This window comes from Venturia canescens, chromosome 2, assembly GCF_019457755.1.
Source record: "Venturia canescens isolate UGA chromosome 2, ASM1945775v1, whole genome shotgun sequence".
Lineage (NCBI taxonomy): Eukaryota > Metazoa > Arthropoda > Insecta > Hymenoptera > Ichneumonidae > Venturia > Venturia canescens.
In genome coordinates this window covers 3,357,267-3,376,889 of record NC_057422.1, presented here as the reverse complement: position 1 = coordinate 3,376,889, position 19,623 = coordinate 3,357,267, and the positions used below count along the sequence as shown (strand labels likewise).

At 40.7% G+C, this 19,623-nt stretch overlaps 1 protein-coding gene across 1 annotated transcript; it reads left to right on the top strand.

The window, feature by feature from the left end:
* The first annotated feature begins 13,000 nt into the window (after nucleotides 1–13,000).
* Nucleotides 13,001–14,619, top strand: LOC122405979 (inactive pancreatic lipase-related protein 1-like). The gene is made up of 4 exons (XM_043411099.1): nucleotides 13,001–13,135; nucleotides 13,252–13,677; nucleotides 13,771–14,016; nucleotides 14,115–14,619. Exons 1-4 carry the CDS (start codon nucleotides 13,087–13,089, stop codon nucleotides 14,522–14,524), a joined length of 1,131 nt encoding a protein of 376 aa, XP_043267034.1. The 5' UTR covers nucleotides 13,001–13,086; the 3' UTR covers nucleotides 14,525–14,619.
* Nucleotides 14,620–19,623: the final 5,004 nt, after the last annotated feature.

Genomic DNA, 19,623 nt, shown 5'->3' with positions numbered 1-19,623 from the left:
AGCGTAGGGATACAGAAATCAAGCTCTGTGCATCGCTGGCGAACATGAATTAAGAAAGTTATTAATGGACAGAAAAATGTGAAACTTTGCAGAACGTTAAATTATGATGTAAAAGTAATTCGTACACTGAGAAAAAAATTTGGTTGAAACACTTGAAAAATGTTCGATTTATTCAATTTTTAGTCAAGTTTTAAGTTAGTTAAGATTTAGTTAAGTGGAATGAAAATAAAACCCAACTATCAAAATTATTTGTTATTTTCTGCTACAAATCATGTTTGCTAAAATGATAATACGTTTCAACAAATGTTGAGTCATATTGGATCGACCAGTTTGATTTGATTTAACAAATATAATTCTCAACAAACCATTTAGATACTTCAGTACGTGGCAATCAAATAAATATACCATAAAAGTGTTCGTGAATTAAGTAGAAATAAACAAATGTTTAGAGTTGTTCGAACAAAAGATGATGTGATTTTACTCGTTTAGTTAATTCACATAAACAAAAATTTAGTGATTCGGATAAATGAACTATTCTTTAGTTATCGCAAGCGTATGTTAGTTAGATCAAGCAACAAAAATATTCACTAAAGACATTTAGTTGTTACAACGATTTTTTTCTCAGTGTTCAAATTTTTGAGATCCGCGGTGTGTTGTAACGCGAAATATCTGTAATTTCTTTTCTGCCTCGACAAGCCACGTTAACATGCCCTCTTATGAGAAATCACAGAGTAGTTGTACATTTTTCCCCGAATCTCGTTTATTGAAGGATGGAATTGTTACATACTGACCATTTATTTTTGGACGCAATAGAAAAGAAGGAAGTGATAAAAAGAATAATATTTTTAAACGTAGTACGTCCACCGATAGAGTATTCAAGAAATCGATAAAAGAATCATTAGAGACAGATAAAAAAAAAGGTTTCGATAATATAAAAATTCACGGTCAGAAGAGAAGCGAGCGTGTGCTTACTGTGATGCTGTAAGCCGCGAGGCCTTATCACAGGAAAGGAAAAAACTTACATCCTGTGACGCAATACCCAGTGGCAGTAGTAACAACGGTATTCTCATACTTCGTTGCCATGCGCATTGAAATATTTTTTTGCAAGCAAAAAAGAATACGTAAGGACCACGCCACCAAATAATTAGCCAATGGCAAGAAAGCCACTAAATGGGGGCAAGGGTTATTTAAACCAGGTCAAACGACGTCCGAGCGCATTATTTTCCATTTTTCTGAAGTCGTCACTACGTTCAATTATTATTATAATTTACACCGAATTTTTGTCTCAATCAAGACTTGTTAAATTTTCACAAGAAACCGCGAATAATTTAAAACTCAATCAAACGCTTCACGAGTCGACCAAAACTAAACCTAACGCTTTGTAAAGTCTAATAATTAATTATAAATAATAAGTATTTTATATTATTCATCGAACCAGTTGTAACTTGGAACCTCTACGACGACGCTTTGAACCAGCCAATTGTAAACCAGGAAATCAGGAGAGATCCGACCAAATAAAATGATCTCCAGCTTATAACCGAGAAACCATCTTGTGAGTATTTATTTAAATATCTATAATGAAATAAATCATCATCACACCGCTGAAGGTTGACCTGCCATCATCTAGAAATTCGCAAAAATCATTCTTGCACTCCTACATTCGACAGACGTGGCTCTCGTCCCTGGGTAAAAGACTCGAGTGTCTTGACCCGAAAGAAGAGTCAATACCGTGTTGCGTTCCCTGTTAATTCAATATCTTTTACTGGAACGTAACAGAACGAAATTGGAGCAGTAGAGAGATGAAATATTTCCAATCATTTGTCCGGCTTAAAATTTATCGAAGGTGACTCATGACAGGAGTAATGACTAAAAGTAAGGCATGACACTCGCTTCTTTCCGGAGCGTCACAAGAGACGTTGCAACGTCTCATATTCAAGGTTATGTGTGCGTAATTCCAAATTTGAATCTATGTATCAGCATTGTATGTGCAGACTGGCAAAGACGTTCGAAAACTTTTTTTGCTAAAAGGATATGAGTCAGAATGTTTCTGAATATAATAAATTTCCAAACAAATTGAGAAGTACTCTTTTATTTCCACACATATTTTCGTATAAACGCAAAGGCTTATTCTTAAAAACTAATGTATTCCACGTAGCTGGTGAACTGTCAATGACATATTTGTTTTTTTTTATTATTTTTTTTTTATTTTTTTATTTTTTCGAACACACATGAATACGTCCACGTGAAAACGAATTTTTATGACTACTTTTTACGAAAACGAATATTCACTTCGAATTCTCGTGAGAGCAATTCGAAAAACAAAAACCTCCGGATTCCGCGGCGCACGCGCTGCCGCATTCTTGCATTAGCGACGGTTTAGGATTCTCGTATTTTTCAAATTCTTCCCCCGACGGAGCGGTTGCAATAAAAATTTTATTATACCGAAGTTTCTCATTGTACCGAGGACGTTAATTTTCGAATTTCGCACTCCATTCATGAGCACTTTTCCACTCGCGAATATGACGCTTTCGGCCTTTGCTCGTGCTCCCTCGGTTGCGCTAGCGCGTTCTTCCATTCGCGAATGCGAGGGTTGCGGATTTTTCTCGCGTTTCAAATTGCTCTTACGGCGAAGCGGTTCTTGTAGGAGTGTCATCATACTGGAACGTTGCCTTCTACTCTTAAAGTCTTCATTTTTACCTTCTGGAATAATCGAAATAACAAACGACAGTAAAGGACGATTTATCGATCGGTGGCAAAAAAAATTCTCTCAAAGTTCATCTCATCGTCGTTGAATCGATAGGGCGTAATAAAAATTGAGTAAATTGAAAGAAAACTAGCCAAAGTCGCTGACGTAAGCGAGCCCGAATCATTCGCAGGGATTGAATGCCGGTGCGATTCTTTCCGAAGAAGTTCGAAGTAAGTTTTTCGGTAGCTCGCGTCACATACGTTCCTATGAATTTATAAATAATGATAAAAAAGGGGGTTGACGCGCTCTTTCGTATACTTAATAAGAAAAAATTCAGCGCAGACTCGTGTGTCTGAATTTGCAACGAGGATTGAGCAAAGTGCCAGAGAGTGCCTTATTATTATGCTCCTCTTGAGTGCGAGAGTTCTCCTCTGGGTCGTCGGGGCGCGCGAGAGTGAAAGCGAGGTACGCGCAGGGGGCACTACGTCCTGCCCTGGCTTGGAGCGTACACGAGAAAGGGCATAGATAAAGAAAGATGAGCACAGCGATTGAAGGTGATAGGACAGGGGACGCGATAAAGAGAATGGAAGAGAGCGAAAGAGGGCGAGAGGGAGGAAAGTGCGTGCGATGTGCATATAGTCGGGAATGGGCTACCTCGAGATAATCGTAGAACACAAAGATTGCCTGATCGACTTGCAACAATGACAGTTCGTTCGGAGTTTGGATAATGAACGGCAGGAGCGATGACGACGAGGAGGACGACGACGAGGACCAAGAGGTTGAATCCTCTGGCAGGGCAGAAGCTTTCGATTGTACGCATGTCTGCGGCCCGCCAGGTCAAAAATCCATATAGCTAGAGGAGATTCTGATTCGTCATAACGAGGCAACTAGTCGGCTCGTCTACCCCTCCTCCGCCCCTGCATACCTGGGTTGCACGATCTGCACGGAGGGAAAGTCCATGTCGTCACATCCCCAATAATTATACACGTACTACATGCATCGCTATCGCTGTACCTATCGACGAGGACGTACGTATACATTCGACCAATAAACCGATACCTCCAGTTATAGACATATGCACCGATCTCCGGTATAAATATCTGTATGGAAAGCTTAATAGGCTGCACGTAATGCGAACTTAATTATCATTCGTTTAGGGGCTTGACGCACGTGTGTCTGTCGGCCGTTGTAAGTCCTCGTGCATACTTAATTACCTCAAATCACTTACAACAATTGCTCAAGCGAGTTCGCTCCTATAATTGACGATTCGTTGAACATTATTATGTACCAATGCCACTGGAAATTTACACATTAGTAACAGCTATCGACGCGTGGTCAACGCACCCACGCGCGGAAGAGCCGCATCGGACGCGCGATCAAAGTGATTGAGTACTGCACGAAACTCTCCATACTTTCGATTCGAAATTCCGGTTTTAAAGCTAGCGCTCTTCCCGCTAATATTCGTTGCGGTAAGCGAGATTTTCGCTCACTCTTTTCTGTCCAGGCGACCGAGTCGCCAGTCATTTGAAGCGGAGTCGTTCGTGACGATAAAGGCTGATCCTCTTTTGCATTAATCTGCAATATTTCTCCTCGGGTTTCAAAGTCCTCGAGAGACTCAACACACTCTCAGGTCCTCTCCTGATGTGAAAGCCTCGCGAGGACATGCTCAACTCCCTCCCGCGTGGCCCTGCGAATACACGACGCTTGAAGAGGCTCCTGTTTGGCTCGCAGCCGCACATTTCTTCTCTTTGCTCTTTCGTCAATCCTGCAGCGATAGAAAAAAGGAAGAAAGCGAGTATAAAACTGTCAAGACTTTTATGCTCGTCCCTGCCTCTGCCTCGCTGCTTGTCACTCGCACTGTATACACCGCAACTCTCCCGGTCCTCACTTGCTCACTCAGCACTTGGACGAATATCTGAAACTCAGGAATTTTCTTCGCCTCTCCTCTCTATATCAGCTTCGTACGTACTTGAACGTATCCCAATGCGAAAACTACGGATGTACGAGCATATCCGCAACGCCTGACTTACTTCGAAGCCGCACGGTAGTGTGCGCTTTTTTGGCTCTCCCTCGACTTTGACTCGAGCACACGAAAGACCGAGCGGAGATCGTATCGCGAATGAAATCGCTTTACAAGCTAAGAAATGGCTTGCATTTCATCTTTCGCTTTTACTTTCCCCTAACCTACTCTCTCTCTCTCTGTCTCTCTTCCTTGCCGAATCTGTATGTGTCAACAATCGATTGGTCCCTACTCTAGATTTTCTGCCATCGTAATCTTCTCAATCTTCGGAATCCCTAAATTCGAAAGCTTCAAGGAAAATAAAATTCAGTCAGATCTACTGCGGTGCCATAGGAGTAGGGTTTGTATCTTAATATTTATTAACTCTTACGAACATATTCATAGTCATTTTTTGTGAAGCGAGAACTCGGTGAAAATTGATGTGTCGTACCTAAACAAATATCAGTACACATGTGTACTGATTTAAGGAAGTTGAGGCTGTACAGTCATTTTTTTTATCCAAAAGTTATGACCTGTACCTTTCAAAAGTTAGGCCAGTTTACAGCTTGGCAATGTTGCATATACTTTAAAGACAAGTTGGGGAAAAAAAGACGAAAAACTGGTGAAAGCTCAGTCGAAAACACGAACGGTGACGATCCTAGCCTCAAAAAACTGCACGGGAAACAGATTATTATTAATATAATCTCAGCAAATCTCTTAATAAATCTGAAAAAAATTGACATTATTCAGCAAGCCTCGTTCATGTTGCCCAAAAAATTTCATATTTTTAGCATCATTTTTAACGGAGATATTACTGAATGTGTCTTGACTTCCATAAGATTACATGTTATTTGGCTCAAATTGTTATTGATTTTTCTCAGCAACGACGCTCCTAAACTGTCTGAAAATTTAACTGATTTTTTTTTACACTTCACTTTATAAGATGCACTCGGTTTAAAAGCGATGACATCATTTTCATTCTAATGCCTCAACTTCCTTAATATCGTACAAACGTGAATGAAATTCTGCTATAGAAATAAAAAAAAGTAAATTTCTTAAGACTTTGGTGGATCATCGACGCTCTTGTTCGAGCTCCTCAAATTTGACTATGTTTGACTGTAGATTTCGATTGTGAAAACATCACTATAAGCGTAGCAAAGCGGCATTAATAATTCTACTTTACAGTTCATCATCGAGTCGACATAAATTTTACAACGTTTCTTCGGTGAACTACGCAAGAAAAAATACCACGATTAATCCTTTGTCAGAGCAAAATAGCCAATTTAAAAGTTTTTATTCGGAATTTACTTGGAAATGAGAATGTTTTTGGTAAAAACCTCCAAAATGGGCGACATGGAACCCTAGCAATGTGGTGTCATAGTAATTTTTACAGTTTTTTTCAATATTCAAGCGTAAATGAAATTCTGCTATGTGCCACAGTAAATTTTCAAACATTTCGGCGGATCGGCGATACTTGTATTCGAGCTCTTGGAATTCGACTATGCTCAACTGTAAAATAAGCAATTGAGAAATTTGAATTTGGAAACGACGAAAATTACAATTCTTACTATTTTTTCTCTCCGTCTACGAACTACCGACAGAGAATAATTCTAAGAAATTCTTTGTTTCTACTCAATTGATAAGAAATGAATCCCATTTCACTCAACTCCAAGTACAGTTATAAATGGCAATAAAAATAACCTCAGACCGATCATGGAGCTTGGCACTCCCCATCAATACCCGGTCATTAATGCACATCTGAGCTCCGGACCTCAATGCATCTGGTATCGTCTCGTGCTGAAGAGATTAACGTCTAAGCCAATGAGGCATGTACAGCTGAACCTGCTGATCTGTATCTGTCCCATCGCCACTCGCGACGCGGTGATAATTACTGCATTAATTGAATCGACGTATGGACCGTTTCGATGCGTGAGAAGCCCTAGCAGAGGACGCCCGACGCTGTAACATCGACGTCAACATTTGTTGAAATTCAACCAAATTCCTAAAACCCCATTGACATTTCGACTCAATGATTTCAATCGAAAACCCAAACGAAAATTGTATGGCAACGTTTTCACGGATGCCTGCTACATTCGTCGTCGAATAATTCCGGTCATTAGTTCCCAATGAAAGTTACTCGGCCAACAAAATACCCCTGCGCGAAGCAGCGAATATTGAATTATTCGTGCGTACGTGTGGCCGGACTCCCGGGGAATTCTGGTCCCACCCTTGCTATTTCAATCCGGATTTTCCGCGCACGCATCTTTCGTCATCTTTCCCGAATCGTGGGCAAAGATTTTTCACGGTAATGTTCGCGGTTTTACGAATCGTAAACGCAAGCTTGCAGTCCTGTACACACTCGCGTCTCCCCGCAACTGGGCTTAGGAATACAAGAAAAAGGTCGGGCTTACGGCGTACCAGGCTCGTAAGGAATCTCGAGTATTCGGCGCTTCGAGCATGTCACGTATCCGCACCACGATACCGCATCTTTGATGTCCTCAGTGGAGTGGTCCATAGAATCGACGCACGTCGTGCACGACTCTTCACTTCCGTAAAAGCGTATCGTGAAAGAGCCTGCTTACAATGTCTCTCGGGTTGTTTCAATCACAGCATTGAGGGACGATTTTGTTACCACTTGGCCGATGTTCATTCCCCGAACAGTGCTCCACGGAAGTCTCATTCAGGGATGTGCCGCTTTTTGTAAGTTCGGTCGTTAAGAGCGTTAATTTTGGGAACTGAATTCTATTTTCCTGGCTTTTGGCACCGGTGCTAAGGGGTTTTTTTTTTTTTTTTTTTTTATTTTTGTGCAGGTTTCAAGAATTTTTCATTAAATCTCGAATAAAACGAATCGGAAGGTACACGCGGTACGAATTGAGGTGCATGGTGAAGAGAATGAATTTTTTGAGTACTTTTGGAATCGAAATAATTCAAATATTCGTGAGGAGATTTGAGATTTATGATTTTTAGTAATTTTGTGATTTGTAGTGGTCGCTGGAACTGGAGCGCTTGAATTATTGAAATGATGAAGAAAACTTCTTGCCTCGTACGATTGCACGCCTCTTCCAGCCTCCCCGTGACTTTTATTTTGCCGGGGTATTATTCAGATGCGCTGAAATCCTGGATCTACAGGACAATGTAAGAATTCGTGCTCATATACGGCGTACCTCGCGCTCGGAAAACAAGGAAAAACGAATATTTATTTAACCAGACTGGAGGCGTCGGGCTGGATTCTCCGGAGGATTTGTCCCGGCTTCCATCGAGACGCACCCGCGTGTTATACGGAAAAGAAAGAGAATGGCGACTCTTTTTGTCGTTTTTTCGTGAGCTATGCTCGTGAGGAAAAAATGACGGGAAGAGGATAAGAAAAGTGAAAGAAAATGGAGATTTAAGAGAGACGAGGGAATGGGAATGGGCCAGCGAGATGGAAATGAACAAAAATGTTCACCCAGGAAATAGTTTTGACGTGGCATAATTTATCGTTCCTCAAACATCGAGAAATCGGGGGCGTAATATGGCCCGAGGAATTCGATGATCTCAGAAAAAAATTCCCATTTCTGCAATACTCAATTTTCAAAACGAATGCAATCCAACCCGCTTAAAGTAGTTCGGCCGTTCGATAAAGTACGGTGAAGGTCCACTTTTTTGCGGTCAACGATAGTTTAAGGTCCCCTGATAACGATGAGCACAATCCGGGGCCTCTTACGGGGCAATTTTTTGAATTATTTCATTTACTATTTTGAGTTTTTAACACGGTGCCCTGTGGGAGAACTCACAGTGATATTAATTGTGAAAAAATTGTACGGTGTTCGAGCCTTGGAAAAGTTTACATCGTGAAGAAAATTTATCAGGAATTCCGTTTCTTTAAAAAAAAACATTACCTTTGAGAGGCTTTTAAGAAAGAAAACATGAAAAAACTTCAGTTTTTGACGTTTCGAATGCGGATGTCGCAGTTACTACGTTGGACTGCTGGTAACAGCTGATTGAACTTCGGGAAAATTCGGGAATCCTGGGAATTTCATCAAATTTATTTTGGAGACTGACTCACGTGCTTTCGTTCGCCCAGTAGCTTCGCTTTTTTTAACGAATTGACCGATTCCTTTTTCTCGGTGGAATTACATCGATATAAACTTTCTTTCGGACAATAAAAATGTTCCCTAGGTCATGTGTATTTCAAGTGTCACCGGTGCCGACTAAATCATGACCTAGTCAAGTTGAAATTGAATAAATTTTATCTTTTATGATATTTTTAAAGCATTTTATTAGATTTTTATGATAAAAATATTCTCAGTGTAAGCGTTTGTTAATTTTATTAATAATTTAGACTCAAAATTAATCAACATAAAGTAGTTGCAAACTTGACAGTCAAGAACAGTCGAACTGCTTGAATTCTCATGCGATTATTATTTTACACGATGAGAATTCGCTAAATAAACTCGATTACGGAGTTAGAAACAAGTGACCCAATTATTTGAACTTTTTCGTGGTTTCCGGTGGCGAGAAGTTGACAAGAATTTTGTTTTTGGTGGAGCGAGAAACGATGAGAAAATTGAGAGTTTCTAACCAAGTACAATTTCATAGCGGAAGATGGAATTTACAGAGGTTACAGCTTTGGGTTTCAAAGTTTGAAGAAGTTACCGCAACGTGGTTTGAGCAGGACACGAAAGACGATCGGATGAAAGGGGTCGAAGAGGGGCACGAGGAGGTACGCGGAGGAGAGAGTACATGGGTTAACGAAGGCTAATTGGGATACGGATGAGAGCCAGCTGCGTCAAAGTAGAGTCTCCATTGTCTCTTCCTTCTCTGTTTTTTTTCGCTTGTCTACGAGTGTGGAGACTCCCGCGACCGATATTGGCCTGATTGGCAGACCTCCGCGTCTCAGGATCCGATGGACTTTGTGCTGGTATATCGTGATGACGCTGCCGCATCGAAGCAGCGGCCAACTTGGTTGCAGCAAAAAAATGTTGGATGCACTACATGCCCCCAGTTGAGCAACGACACAAAAAATCTAACGGAATTCCCAGATTTCAAGAAAGTTGATAACGTTGAAATTCGGTTGATCATGCCCCCGGAGGCGGTCATAATATTTGGCAAAAAACGAAGAGTAAACGAAGCAGATATTGATTCAATAAATCACACCGCCAGATACGATCTTTTTCAGTTCCAAAAATACTTTCGCTGCCGCACGATATTGATGGGCAGCGAATCAAGTCTTTCTTTATCTCGACACATCGCCCCCTTTCTTGATTAAAAAACTCGATTTTACCAAAAGCTTATCTCCTCGATATCGCTTTTTAAATGTAAAACATCGTATTGTTTGAACGCAGCATTAAACGATCGAGAAATTCCATGGTTTTTCAATCCAGCTTGAAATATACCTTATGAAAACAAATTTTCAAGATATTTTCCATTGACGAAACGGATCCGGATGGCGGCTAAAATGTTGTATCGAATGTTGGTGCGTCGAATCGATCCCATCTAAGGGTAAGGCAGTCTTTTATCGACAGGACGTTATCATTCAGGATGGGAATCTCCTATCACGGTCGACGGAAACTATTTATCGCCAGCTTCTTTGCTGCTCTAACATCATCCGCTTGAAATCGATCGTTTCGGAGTTCAATTATATTTGGACACATTCTTAAGAGCTCGAATTATTCAAAGACGAAACTGATTTAACGAGGAAATCGTAAAATCCTAATGTCTTCGAAGTCCAGTGGGAACGAGAATCCAGAATGCAAAATCAAACTAGAATTGTCCGTTTTGAGGGCCCGTTTTTTTAATTGACTTCCGATGGTTTCTCTTTCAGATACACGGAGATAATTTAATTTAAAAAATTACCGTCCAATGAATAATATTCGTTGTTCAAAGTAGGAACTTTCATCGGAGTATGTCTAAAAGAAATGCCTGCTTAAAGGGGCCGTACTTTTGAAGATTATTTTAATACTTATTTCGAAATATTAGATGAGCGTAACCGTGAATTTTACTGGGCTGCACTGTTAAAATTTCCGTGCGAATGTTTATCTTTATACGAATTAAATCAAACGAATAAATATTTTTCGTCAACTTGTCTCGGCAGTCGAACACATCCGGTAAATTTAGCAGTGAACTTCACGCTAAATATTACCGTTTAATTCTCTCCGTGTATACTCGATTCCGTTGACACCAAGAAAAATCCCGAGGTGCATCTAACACTTTTGGCCAAAGCTGTATTCGTATCGTGGACTACGAAAAAACCGTTTGAGAATTCACATTGCGCGCGACATTTCTCGAGCGAGAGTAAAAATGGAAAATACAATCTCTAGTATGCGAACATCATTTTTCACTTTATTTTCAGTTGATCTACGGTAAGCTCTTGATTTTACAGGAGAACGAGAAAGGTCGGATCTCGTGTCATATGCAATTCTCAGGCATGCGTGAATCGAGGATGAAACAAAATTAATAATAATTCTCTAGTGAGAGCTCCTCTGCATTCCAGAAGTAAATTCCGATCGTTGATGCAGCCGCGAAGCGGTGAAGATTTTTAAAAAACTCGCCAAATCTTCGGCGATTCTTGCCCACTTTTTTTATCATCTCTGTACGTAATCGGGTTTCTACCTTAATGGGTGTCGTGCATAAAATTCGAGGGTGCATAAAGCTCTTGTAGAAGTATCCATACAATTTTGATGAGTCAGGAAAGAAAAATTCTTCCGCGCTCGGAGGGTCCGTACATTTTTGGGGGGTGAAAATGCGAATGAACTGTGACAATTTTTTTTTTTTAATTTTTTGTCGAATATTATGTCGAGAAAGCTTGTGCGCGGTGCTCAACAATCGGAAACAGATTTATTTAATAGTTTAGCGATTTTGACATTTCGCGTATTAAATATTGCGCTCCGATGGGGTGTGTAATTCGCAATCACTTTCAAATGTTCTGTAAGAGCAAACAGATTTCTGGAACCTCGAAATTCGTCGAGTTTCATCGAAACTTTGACTTTACAGGCTGAAACACACGGAAGCTTCTTCGCAGATTGAAATCTACGATGAATTCATATTTTTTCAATCAACCAACCTGCCCACCGCTTCCGCGGGGCTTATTTCCAGACTAAATAACTTTTCTATGCATATACCGATGAACAATGCCGACGCGATCTCAGTGGATTTCGCGGAAAATCATTTCCGCTATCTTCCAATCGTGAGGAAAAATTTAATCGAGAATCGATAGCGTTCCTCGTCGTCTAACATTTATATTCGGCTTCCTTTGATCTATCGAATCGAGAAAATTCCATGTGGATGACAGAATATTGTGAATGGAGGGAAGAGAGAGACGGAGATTTCGGAGATCGAAATGGAAGATTCGAGCAACAGTTATTCCGCCCACGAAATCAACGGACTGCAATATTTTGTTGAAAAATATTTGACCTTCACGCTGTCTTGGATGCAGAATTGAATTGAATTAAATCGATTCGCATGCTGAAAAAAATAAGCTTGTGAGTCCTCCTTAAGGGGGAATATCAGTGTGGCAGGCTGAAAAATGAGGTATTTTTGGTACCAAATTATTTGAAATTTTGTGCATTAGTTATTGAAGTATACTGAAGCATACAAGGAATTTTTAAAAAATTTTTAATACTTTTTATTAAGCAGAGGAGCGTTTGGAAAATGGCGTTTCAAAAAAGACTCTCCGACGGTTGACAGCATCGTAGGAAATTTGAAAATTTTGATTAGAAGAAAAGACGCCCATTTAAAAAAAAAATCGAATTTTACACAGAAATTCTGCGAATTCTGCAGTAAATTTTTAATAAAAAAAAGTTAACAATTTAGAAAAAAAAAACTCTGCGATGCGACGACAGCTTTACGAAGAGAATCCTTTTCGAATGAAGTCGATAGGACAAAATTTGACAGAGCTGTCAACCAGGTCGAAAAACATGCTTTCAACAAAACGCGTTTAAAGTTTTCAGAGGATATTAAATTGAATGATTCAACTCAAATATTAATATAAAACAAGTTCTTACCGATCAGTCTGCTATCCCTGGACCACAAAGAAGCTTTTTTGCGCCCAGGCTCTTTTTTTCACACTGATATCCCCCCTTAATTTCCCTTTGCCAGAGATACACTGAGAAGCGAAGACCCAGAAAAATAAGGACAATCCGATTTGAGGCGAGTGTAAGAAAGGTAAACTAATTCGTCAATCGCAAAAACCGGTGGAATGTTCGTTTTGCTTGTAGCGATCTCTAATAACGATTAGACAAGCTGATAATAGCGAGAAATCGCGAACGAAAATACACAAAAGTATGTAAAAAGCGATGCTGATCTAATCTTATCAGTCAAATTGATTGAGTTGGTTAATCGCGAAAGCCAGGCTCCGCTCCAGGAGGGGCTTTATAAGCGCAGAATTGCTCAAACATCGGTAGAGTCATCGCGTTGCCCAAACATGCTGGTCCTCCTGTTGGTCTGTTCCGTGCTGGTAATCTCCACCCTCGGTAAGTCGGTGGTCTCATAGAAAAAAAACAGAGTTTTAAACTTACCCAACAGTGATGGCTCGACTCCAATTGCCCTAAAAATGTTTCTGACTGCGTAATAAAAAATTCTGCTGCAGGGTCTCCCGCTGGAGCAGATCCGATAAGGACCAACATTGGTGGCGGCTTCGGCGAAGAGAAGATTCAGGGCGATGGCAATTTTGCGGGGGGTCATCGCGCTCCGAAAACGAGGCCAATGGACGAAGAATACGCGATGTTCAAAGAGGGACTTATGATGGAGAACGACGAAGGTGAATTGGTCGAGTTGACCCTCGGCGACGAAGGCGGAGTCATCGCGCTGGAAAATATTTTAAGCTCGAACCTCGATAACCGAGTGTTTTACCGTCTCTACACCAGGAAAAATCCAAAAGAATATCAACCACTTTGGATCGACGATCAAAGCAGTTTGTCTCGCAGTAATTTCAACGCTGATAAGCCCACCCACTTCGTGACCCACGGCTGGATCAACTCCGGAGACAGTCCAGCCTGCACTGACATCCGGGATGGTAAGTTCGAGAGTGAAAAACTTAAAGAAAATGAGAAAAATGCAGGTTTTTTCGTTTCGACTTTATCCAATGTCCGAATGTACTTGCCCTCAGCGTACCTAAAGAATGGCGACTTCAACGTGATAGTACTCGACTGGAGCACGTTCACTTTGGGACCGTACGGAAGGGCAGTGCTCCACGTGACCCAGGTTGGTCAGCACGTCGCAAAAATGATCGACTTCCTGCAGAGCAAAGCTCGTTTGGATACAAAGAAAACCACTCTCGTGGGCCACTCCCTGGGTGCCCACGTGATGGGCCTGGCCGGTTACTACTCCAAAGGAACGATCAACTACGTAGTCGGTACGTGGGACCTTGACGTTGACTTTTCTTACAGTGCCGATGGGATAACTCGCTAAGTGAGAAGTGGGAATGAAACATCGAATTTCGACGTTTTTCAGGCTTGGATCCGGCACTTCCGTTGTTCTACTTCGCCGACGAAGGTCACAGGATATCGAACAAAGACGCTAATCACGTTCAAATAATCCACACGAATGCCGGTCTCCTGGGCTACATGTCCGCGATCGGTCACTCGGATTTCTATCCCAACGGTGGATCGATGCAGCTCGGATGTCTTCTCGACGTCACTGGAGCCTGTTCCCACGCTCGTTCGTGGAAATTCTTCGCAGAATCGATCAATTCCCAAAGAGGATTTTATGGGAAACCTTGTACATCTTACCTCTCGTATATTATCGGGAGATGCACGATCGGGCCAGTCTCGATGATGGGTGGATCGTTGATTGACTTGGCCGGTACGGGCAACTATTTCCTTTCGACTTCCGCCGTAGCACCCTTCGCCAAAGGACCATGAAATACGCTTTTTTATCGAATTTCACTTCTTCCTCATCAAAATTGTTATTGCCTCGAATCAATGAAATGCACGAAAATAAAATATTTAAAACCAAACGACTCTACCCCGCGAGATATTTTTCTGTGCGCACACGAATCCTTTTCTCCGCACCGCTTTTTTCCTTCGATACACCAGAAATTCCAGCGAAGCGAACTGTCCCTTGTGAGAATCTCAAGAATGTCTGCAATCATCCCCAATCATCCGATCAGCCATAATTTTCGTAACGTTTATGAAACTCCCTATGAACGTGCGTTGAAAAAAAAACGCTCGAGAGCAACTGCTCTGCGGATGAACTTTAGTAGTTCGAGTTGAGCGCGTGGGTCGTCCGGATTCGAACATTAATCGGGGTGAAAGTGCAACCGTGCAAAAACTGCTTGGGCTCAATGACTGAGTGAATAACGCTGAAGCTCTACGCGCCAAATGGTTTTTTATACTTTTATTGTGATACAGATAATACGTCGGAGCAAATGGTCCATGAGTGGATTGAGCGGAGTTTAACGTTACGATCTCTGCAGACCGGCCACGTCACAAGTGTCCAGATTAAACTTTATGCATACAGAAAAATTTAATGGGACATAAATTTACGTCGTAATAATCCCGATTTTTACATCACACATTATAAGCACAAGTTCATCTGCGCCAATCGCGAACGCTATCGCGTTATCTTAAAATCAACAATGTCCCAATTGTATTAATCGGAGCTCGATTGTTTCACTCGATTCATCAAATTCTTCAGATTAATCGTCCTTACAATCTGTAGTACGTTGATAGGGAGCTACATATACAATCGTATATCGATACAATCGTCATACGAACACAAAGTTAATCTCACGAGTATATTGAGCTGATTACGGTTGACAGATTTTGATGCGTTCAAGGTGTAACGCTAAGATTAACAAAGAGTCAGCGAAAAAAATGATTAATAAACGCTGGCGTCAAGGTTTTTGTATTGTTTTATTGTTTATGAAGCTTCGAGACTTTTGCTGTACATTGTTGGACATCACCACACCGTTGGCTCTGGTTTGGAATGATAAGCTCGGTCCAATGGTGAATGACTAGCTCGGTGCGTCAACGACAACGTTCACTCATGTTCTTGGTCCTGTGCTGTAGGCTCAAAACTGGTTGAGCTTTGCTCTTTGATCTCCAGCCACGAATTTCCGTTGTTACATTATTTGATTTTCGCCTTTAAAGCAATACTTATTCTGGGTAATGGAAGAGATGAAAATAGGGGAAATCAATCGATTAAGGAGGAACATCAGCTTCGCGTAGAGTGAGGTTATGTAAATACGAATTTGATTGTTTTTATCCAAGTTATCGAGGTCATGTAAAGCCTGCTTGCTTCGTTTGGACGGAATTAAGTCCCAAAAATTCGTCTTTTTGGGTGGAATTTATGTGAAATATTAAAAGTGGGAGAATTAAACGACCTCGAATTTTGTACACGTGTACTTTGAATTTCAAACCTTGGAATAGTACGGTTCTAATAACCTATGATCATTTTTTATTTGTTTTTGAGTATGGAAAGATGGGGGCTGTGGAGTTGTGTCCTATGCGTAGATATTCGTATGCGTAAATATTCGAAATTTGGAAATTATTCACTAAAAAATGGCTGAATGAAATGGATTAAAAATTGGTGAGGCTACAGAAAATATATCCAAAAATGTATTCTAAAAGTTTCATTAAGCTACCACCGTTTTTCTCAAGCCGATGTTCCTCCTTAATGTCGGGGGTTCACGTTACACGTGGATTGAACCCTGACGAATGCAAAGGCCAAAATCAAGTGGATTCGAAAACGAATTAAATCAGAGAAACCGAAAATCCACTTTCCTTGCCATTCGAAAATCGTCAATTCAATGCCCGCGTACCGATCCGAATGTTCAAGATAGCAAGTTTTAACATTGTTTGTTTCAAATTGACATGTTGAAAATCGAAATGTTATTCCATATCGAATCATCAATATCATTCATTCGATCGATTCTTATCCCGATCACTCACGAAGCAAAATTTCTTCCTCCTCAATCATTGCGAGATGTAATCTGAGTAAAGATAAATTCGAATATAATAATAAAAAAATAGAGATACGGGAAATCGATCTAACGGCGTAACGTCGAATGTTTCTTGCTGCCGAGCTAAATTTTGCGACGAATTTTCGATTTGATTTATCGCGGATCCCGAGTGAATTGAAAACGTGAGGCTCGAGACTTTTTTTTATTCTTCTCCGGTTAGAGTCAGTTTTACGACTTCGTCGCTGTTTTCTACACTCTTGCTCTCTTTTTATCTCTTGATTGGTCAACTCCTTTTCAAGCCTCCACCACAGCTGGCTGTTACAAATAGGAAAACACAGAGGCCTCGTACACCGCAGCACGAAGCTTGCCCAACAGCGATGCTCGCCGCAGCGAAACCTCCGACAACTTGGTCAGCTTCGTTTCACCCGTAGGACTATTCTCAAAAGTAAAGCTCCGCTTATCGATCTTCCGCAAGTGCCGAGCAATGAATTAGCCGCTCTTATCGTCATGGGAAAATCGTGTAGGAGACGAAGCACACTCAACATTGCAAGCGGGATAGTCAACAAGCTTTGTATCGATCGAGTCTCCGACGATTCTCGCAGTGGGTTCTTAGGAAAAAACCTGATAAATTATTTATCGAAATAATCGCCGACAGTTTAGCGTCAACGATCCACTTTTCTGCAAACTTTTAAACATTTTATTTTTTAAATAAAAGAGTCTTGCGATTGCCCATGGGAAAAAACCAATTTCCACTCATCGACAGCAGTTGCTCGTGAGCAGCAAAGTGTTGTCAAAAGAAACCATTCGTTCGGTAAAACCATGAATTGGTTCCCATCCTTAATAACCTCGCTCAAAATAACCTGGTAAAATAACCAACGATCAAAATAACCATGAAAAAAAACGATTGACAGAATAACCGTGATGAATATATAACCGATTTACAAAATACCTCAAAAGACAAATAATCAAACAAAGAATAACACACTCACGAACTTACCAATACGAAGGAAAAAAACTGCAGGGTGAGTGTTCTCGAGACATCTCGAGATGTTAAACATGTTAAAAACAATAAACAATAAATTTATAATCAAGCATTTTGAATCTAGTAATGAAAATTCTGCAAAGGGTTTCGTGATTATCCGCAATCAATGTTTCAAGCGAATATTTCAATTACTTTTCATATTCCAGTAATTACGAACTTAAGGAGTTTCGGTACAGGCAATACAATGTTGCCATGCTAAACCATGCTAAAAACATAAAAAATTTCAAAAAGTTTAGAATTTTATAAAATTTGGTGAACATATTCTTTAGTGCCAAATTTGGCAATACAAATTTTTTAAGATTTTACTTCCACACAGTTATCGAGTAATTGATCACTAAAGTTCACGTGTATAAGCATAGCGTTTTCATATATATAGGTATACATTCCGGGCATAAGAAATCTGCTTTAATGCGTAATTACTCGATAACTAAGTAGAAGAAAATTTTGGAAAAAATTGTGTTTTTGCACTTGATGTTGAACAACATTATCACCAAGTTTGATCAATTTCTTAATATTTAGACTTTTGCACCGAAACTCCTTAAATTTCATTGACGATTATTGTTCTCGTGGTTATTTTACCAGGTTATTTTGAGCGAGGTTATTAAGGCCGGACACCCCCATAGAATTATCCTCAATTTGCAATAACTTTTATTCTTCGATAAAAGCCAATCGGATTTCCCACTTGAAAAGCAACCGACCGTTCAATATCTCTAGAGAAATAGTTTCCCACATTCGCGAGAAACCGATCACAAAGCAGCGTTAAATGTTGCTCCGGAAGAGGCGGTTCGCACCTGCGGTCGTTTGCTCCACGCGAGGTAATATCTTCGTGAATTCCCAACAGGTGAAATCGTCTTCACGTGTATCTTTTCCCAGCTCAAACGCCCGACGCGACAGTTTCTTTCCCTTCTCTGTTGATCACCAGCCTACAATTCAACAAATGTAACTCACGTCGAGAGTCACGGTACGTGAGCCAAAGAGGAACACATGGCTTCGTCTATAAGTGAAAAAAGAGAGAATAACTCGACCCTCCATCTAGTTCGTGCATCAAGTGAGCGCCTCCATTTGGCAAAATGGTCATTGAAGTATCGTCTATAATCTCATTAGGACTTCAAGGTTTTTTATTGCGCTTGAAATTATTTTTCCACGTTGATGTGAAAACAGGATGAAAAAACGTTTTTTTTTCCTCTTTTTTTTTCATTTTTTTCACTCTTGAACGAAATACCGATGCACATTTATTCAAGAAAGGAGATTCGAAGACAAAACCTCAATGCAGATTCATCGACAGAGGCGAAGTTTGGTGACCGAACAGGTTACCACATCAGTGACAAAAATCATAAGCAAACCAGGTCGGATTAGAGCCTCAAAGACCGTTCATTAGAAGTTTAGGTTCCTCGAAATCACTGACAGGGAAGCGCGTCTCCATGGCTGCACTGAATTAAACATACCAGAATATATGAGGCTGAAGGGAGTGTAATGAAATTGCTTGTAACTTGGTACAGCTGCCGAGGCGACGGTGCGGAGAACAGCCAAGAAGAGATGAAATATGCGCCTTTCGTTCGACGTGAATATTACCTCGAATTAATAATGATGTCGCGGTGGCTCAACTCTGTACACGAAGCATTAGTTCTCCGAACGTGTATGACGAGACAACATTTTCAAAGAAATTCCTGTGCCCGAGATCATATGGTTGAAATATTTGCCAGTCGGAACAGACATATTTCCGGGGAAAAAGATCCTAGAAATGTTATTTTTATCGTCGACCTACGAGGCGAAAAAAACGAAGGCGAAAGACGTCACGAAATCCAAATGAGGAACGTCGCACGCAATTTTTTAATAAAATTTGAAAAAGTGCTAATAAACTGTAAGAACTTGGGTACGATAAAGGCTCGGGATTCTCTCAGCTCTTCGCGTCAAACCCTACTCAGGAGTTCTGGAGGCTCGTCAAGCGACGGAATACAAAGGGTCAGGAGGTTACTGATCGTACAGGTGGGCTGCATTTCTAAACATTAACGCCA

What these genes read in the sequence shown, in the direction of transcription:
- LOC122405979 (XM_043411099.1), top strand. Translation starts at nt 13,087, where the DNA reads ATGCTGGTCCTCCTGTTGGTCTGTTCCGTGCTGGTAATCTCCACCCTC. An exon ending in GCTGGTAATCTCCACCCTCG is followed by an intron (nt 13,136 to 13,251) that starts GTAAGTCGGTGG and finishes ATTCTGCTGCAG; the next exon opens with GGTCTCCCGCTGGAGCAGAT. An exon ending in AACGATCAACTACGTAGTCG is followed by an intron (nt 14,017 to 14,114) that starts GTACGTGGGACC and finishes GACGTTTTTCAG; the next exon opens with GCTTGGATCCGGCACTTCCG.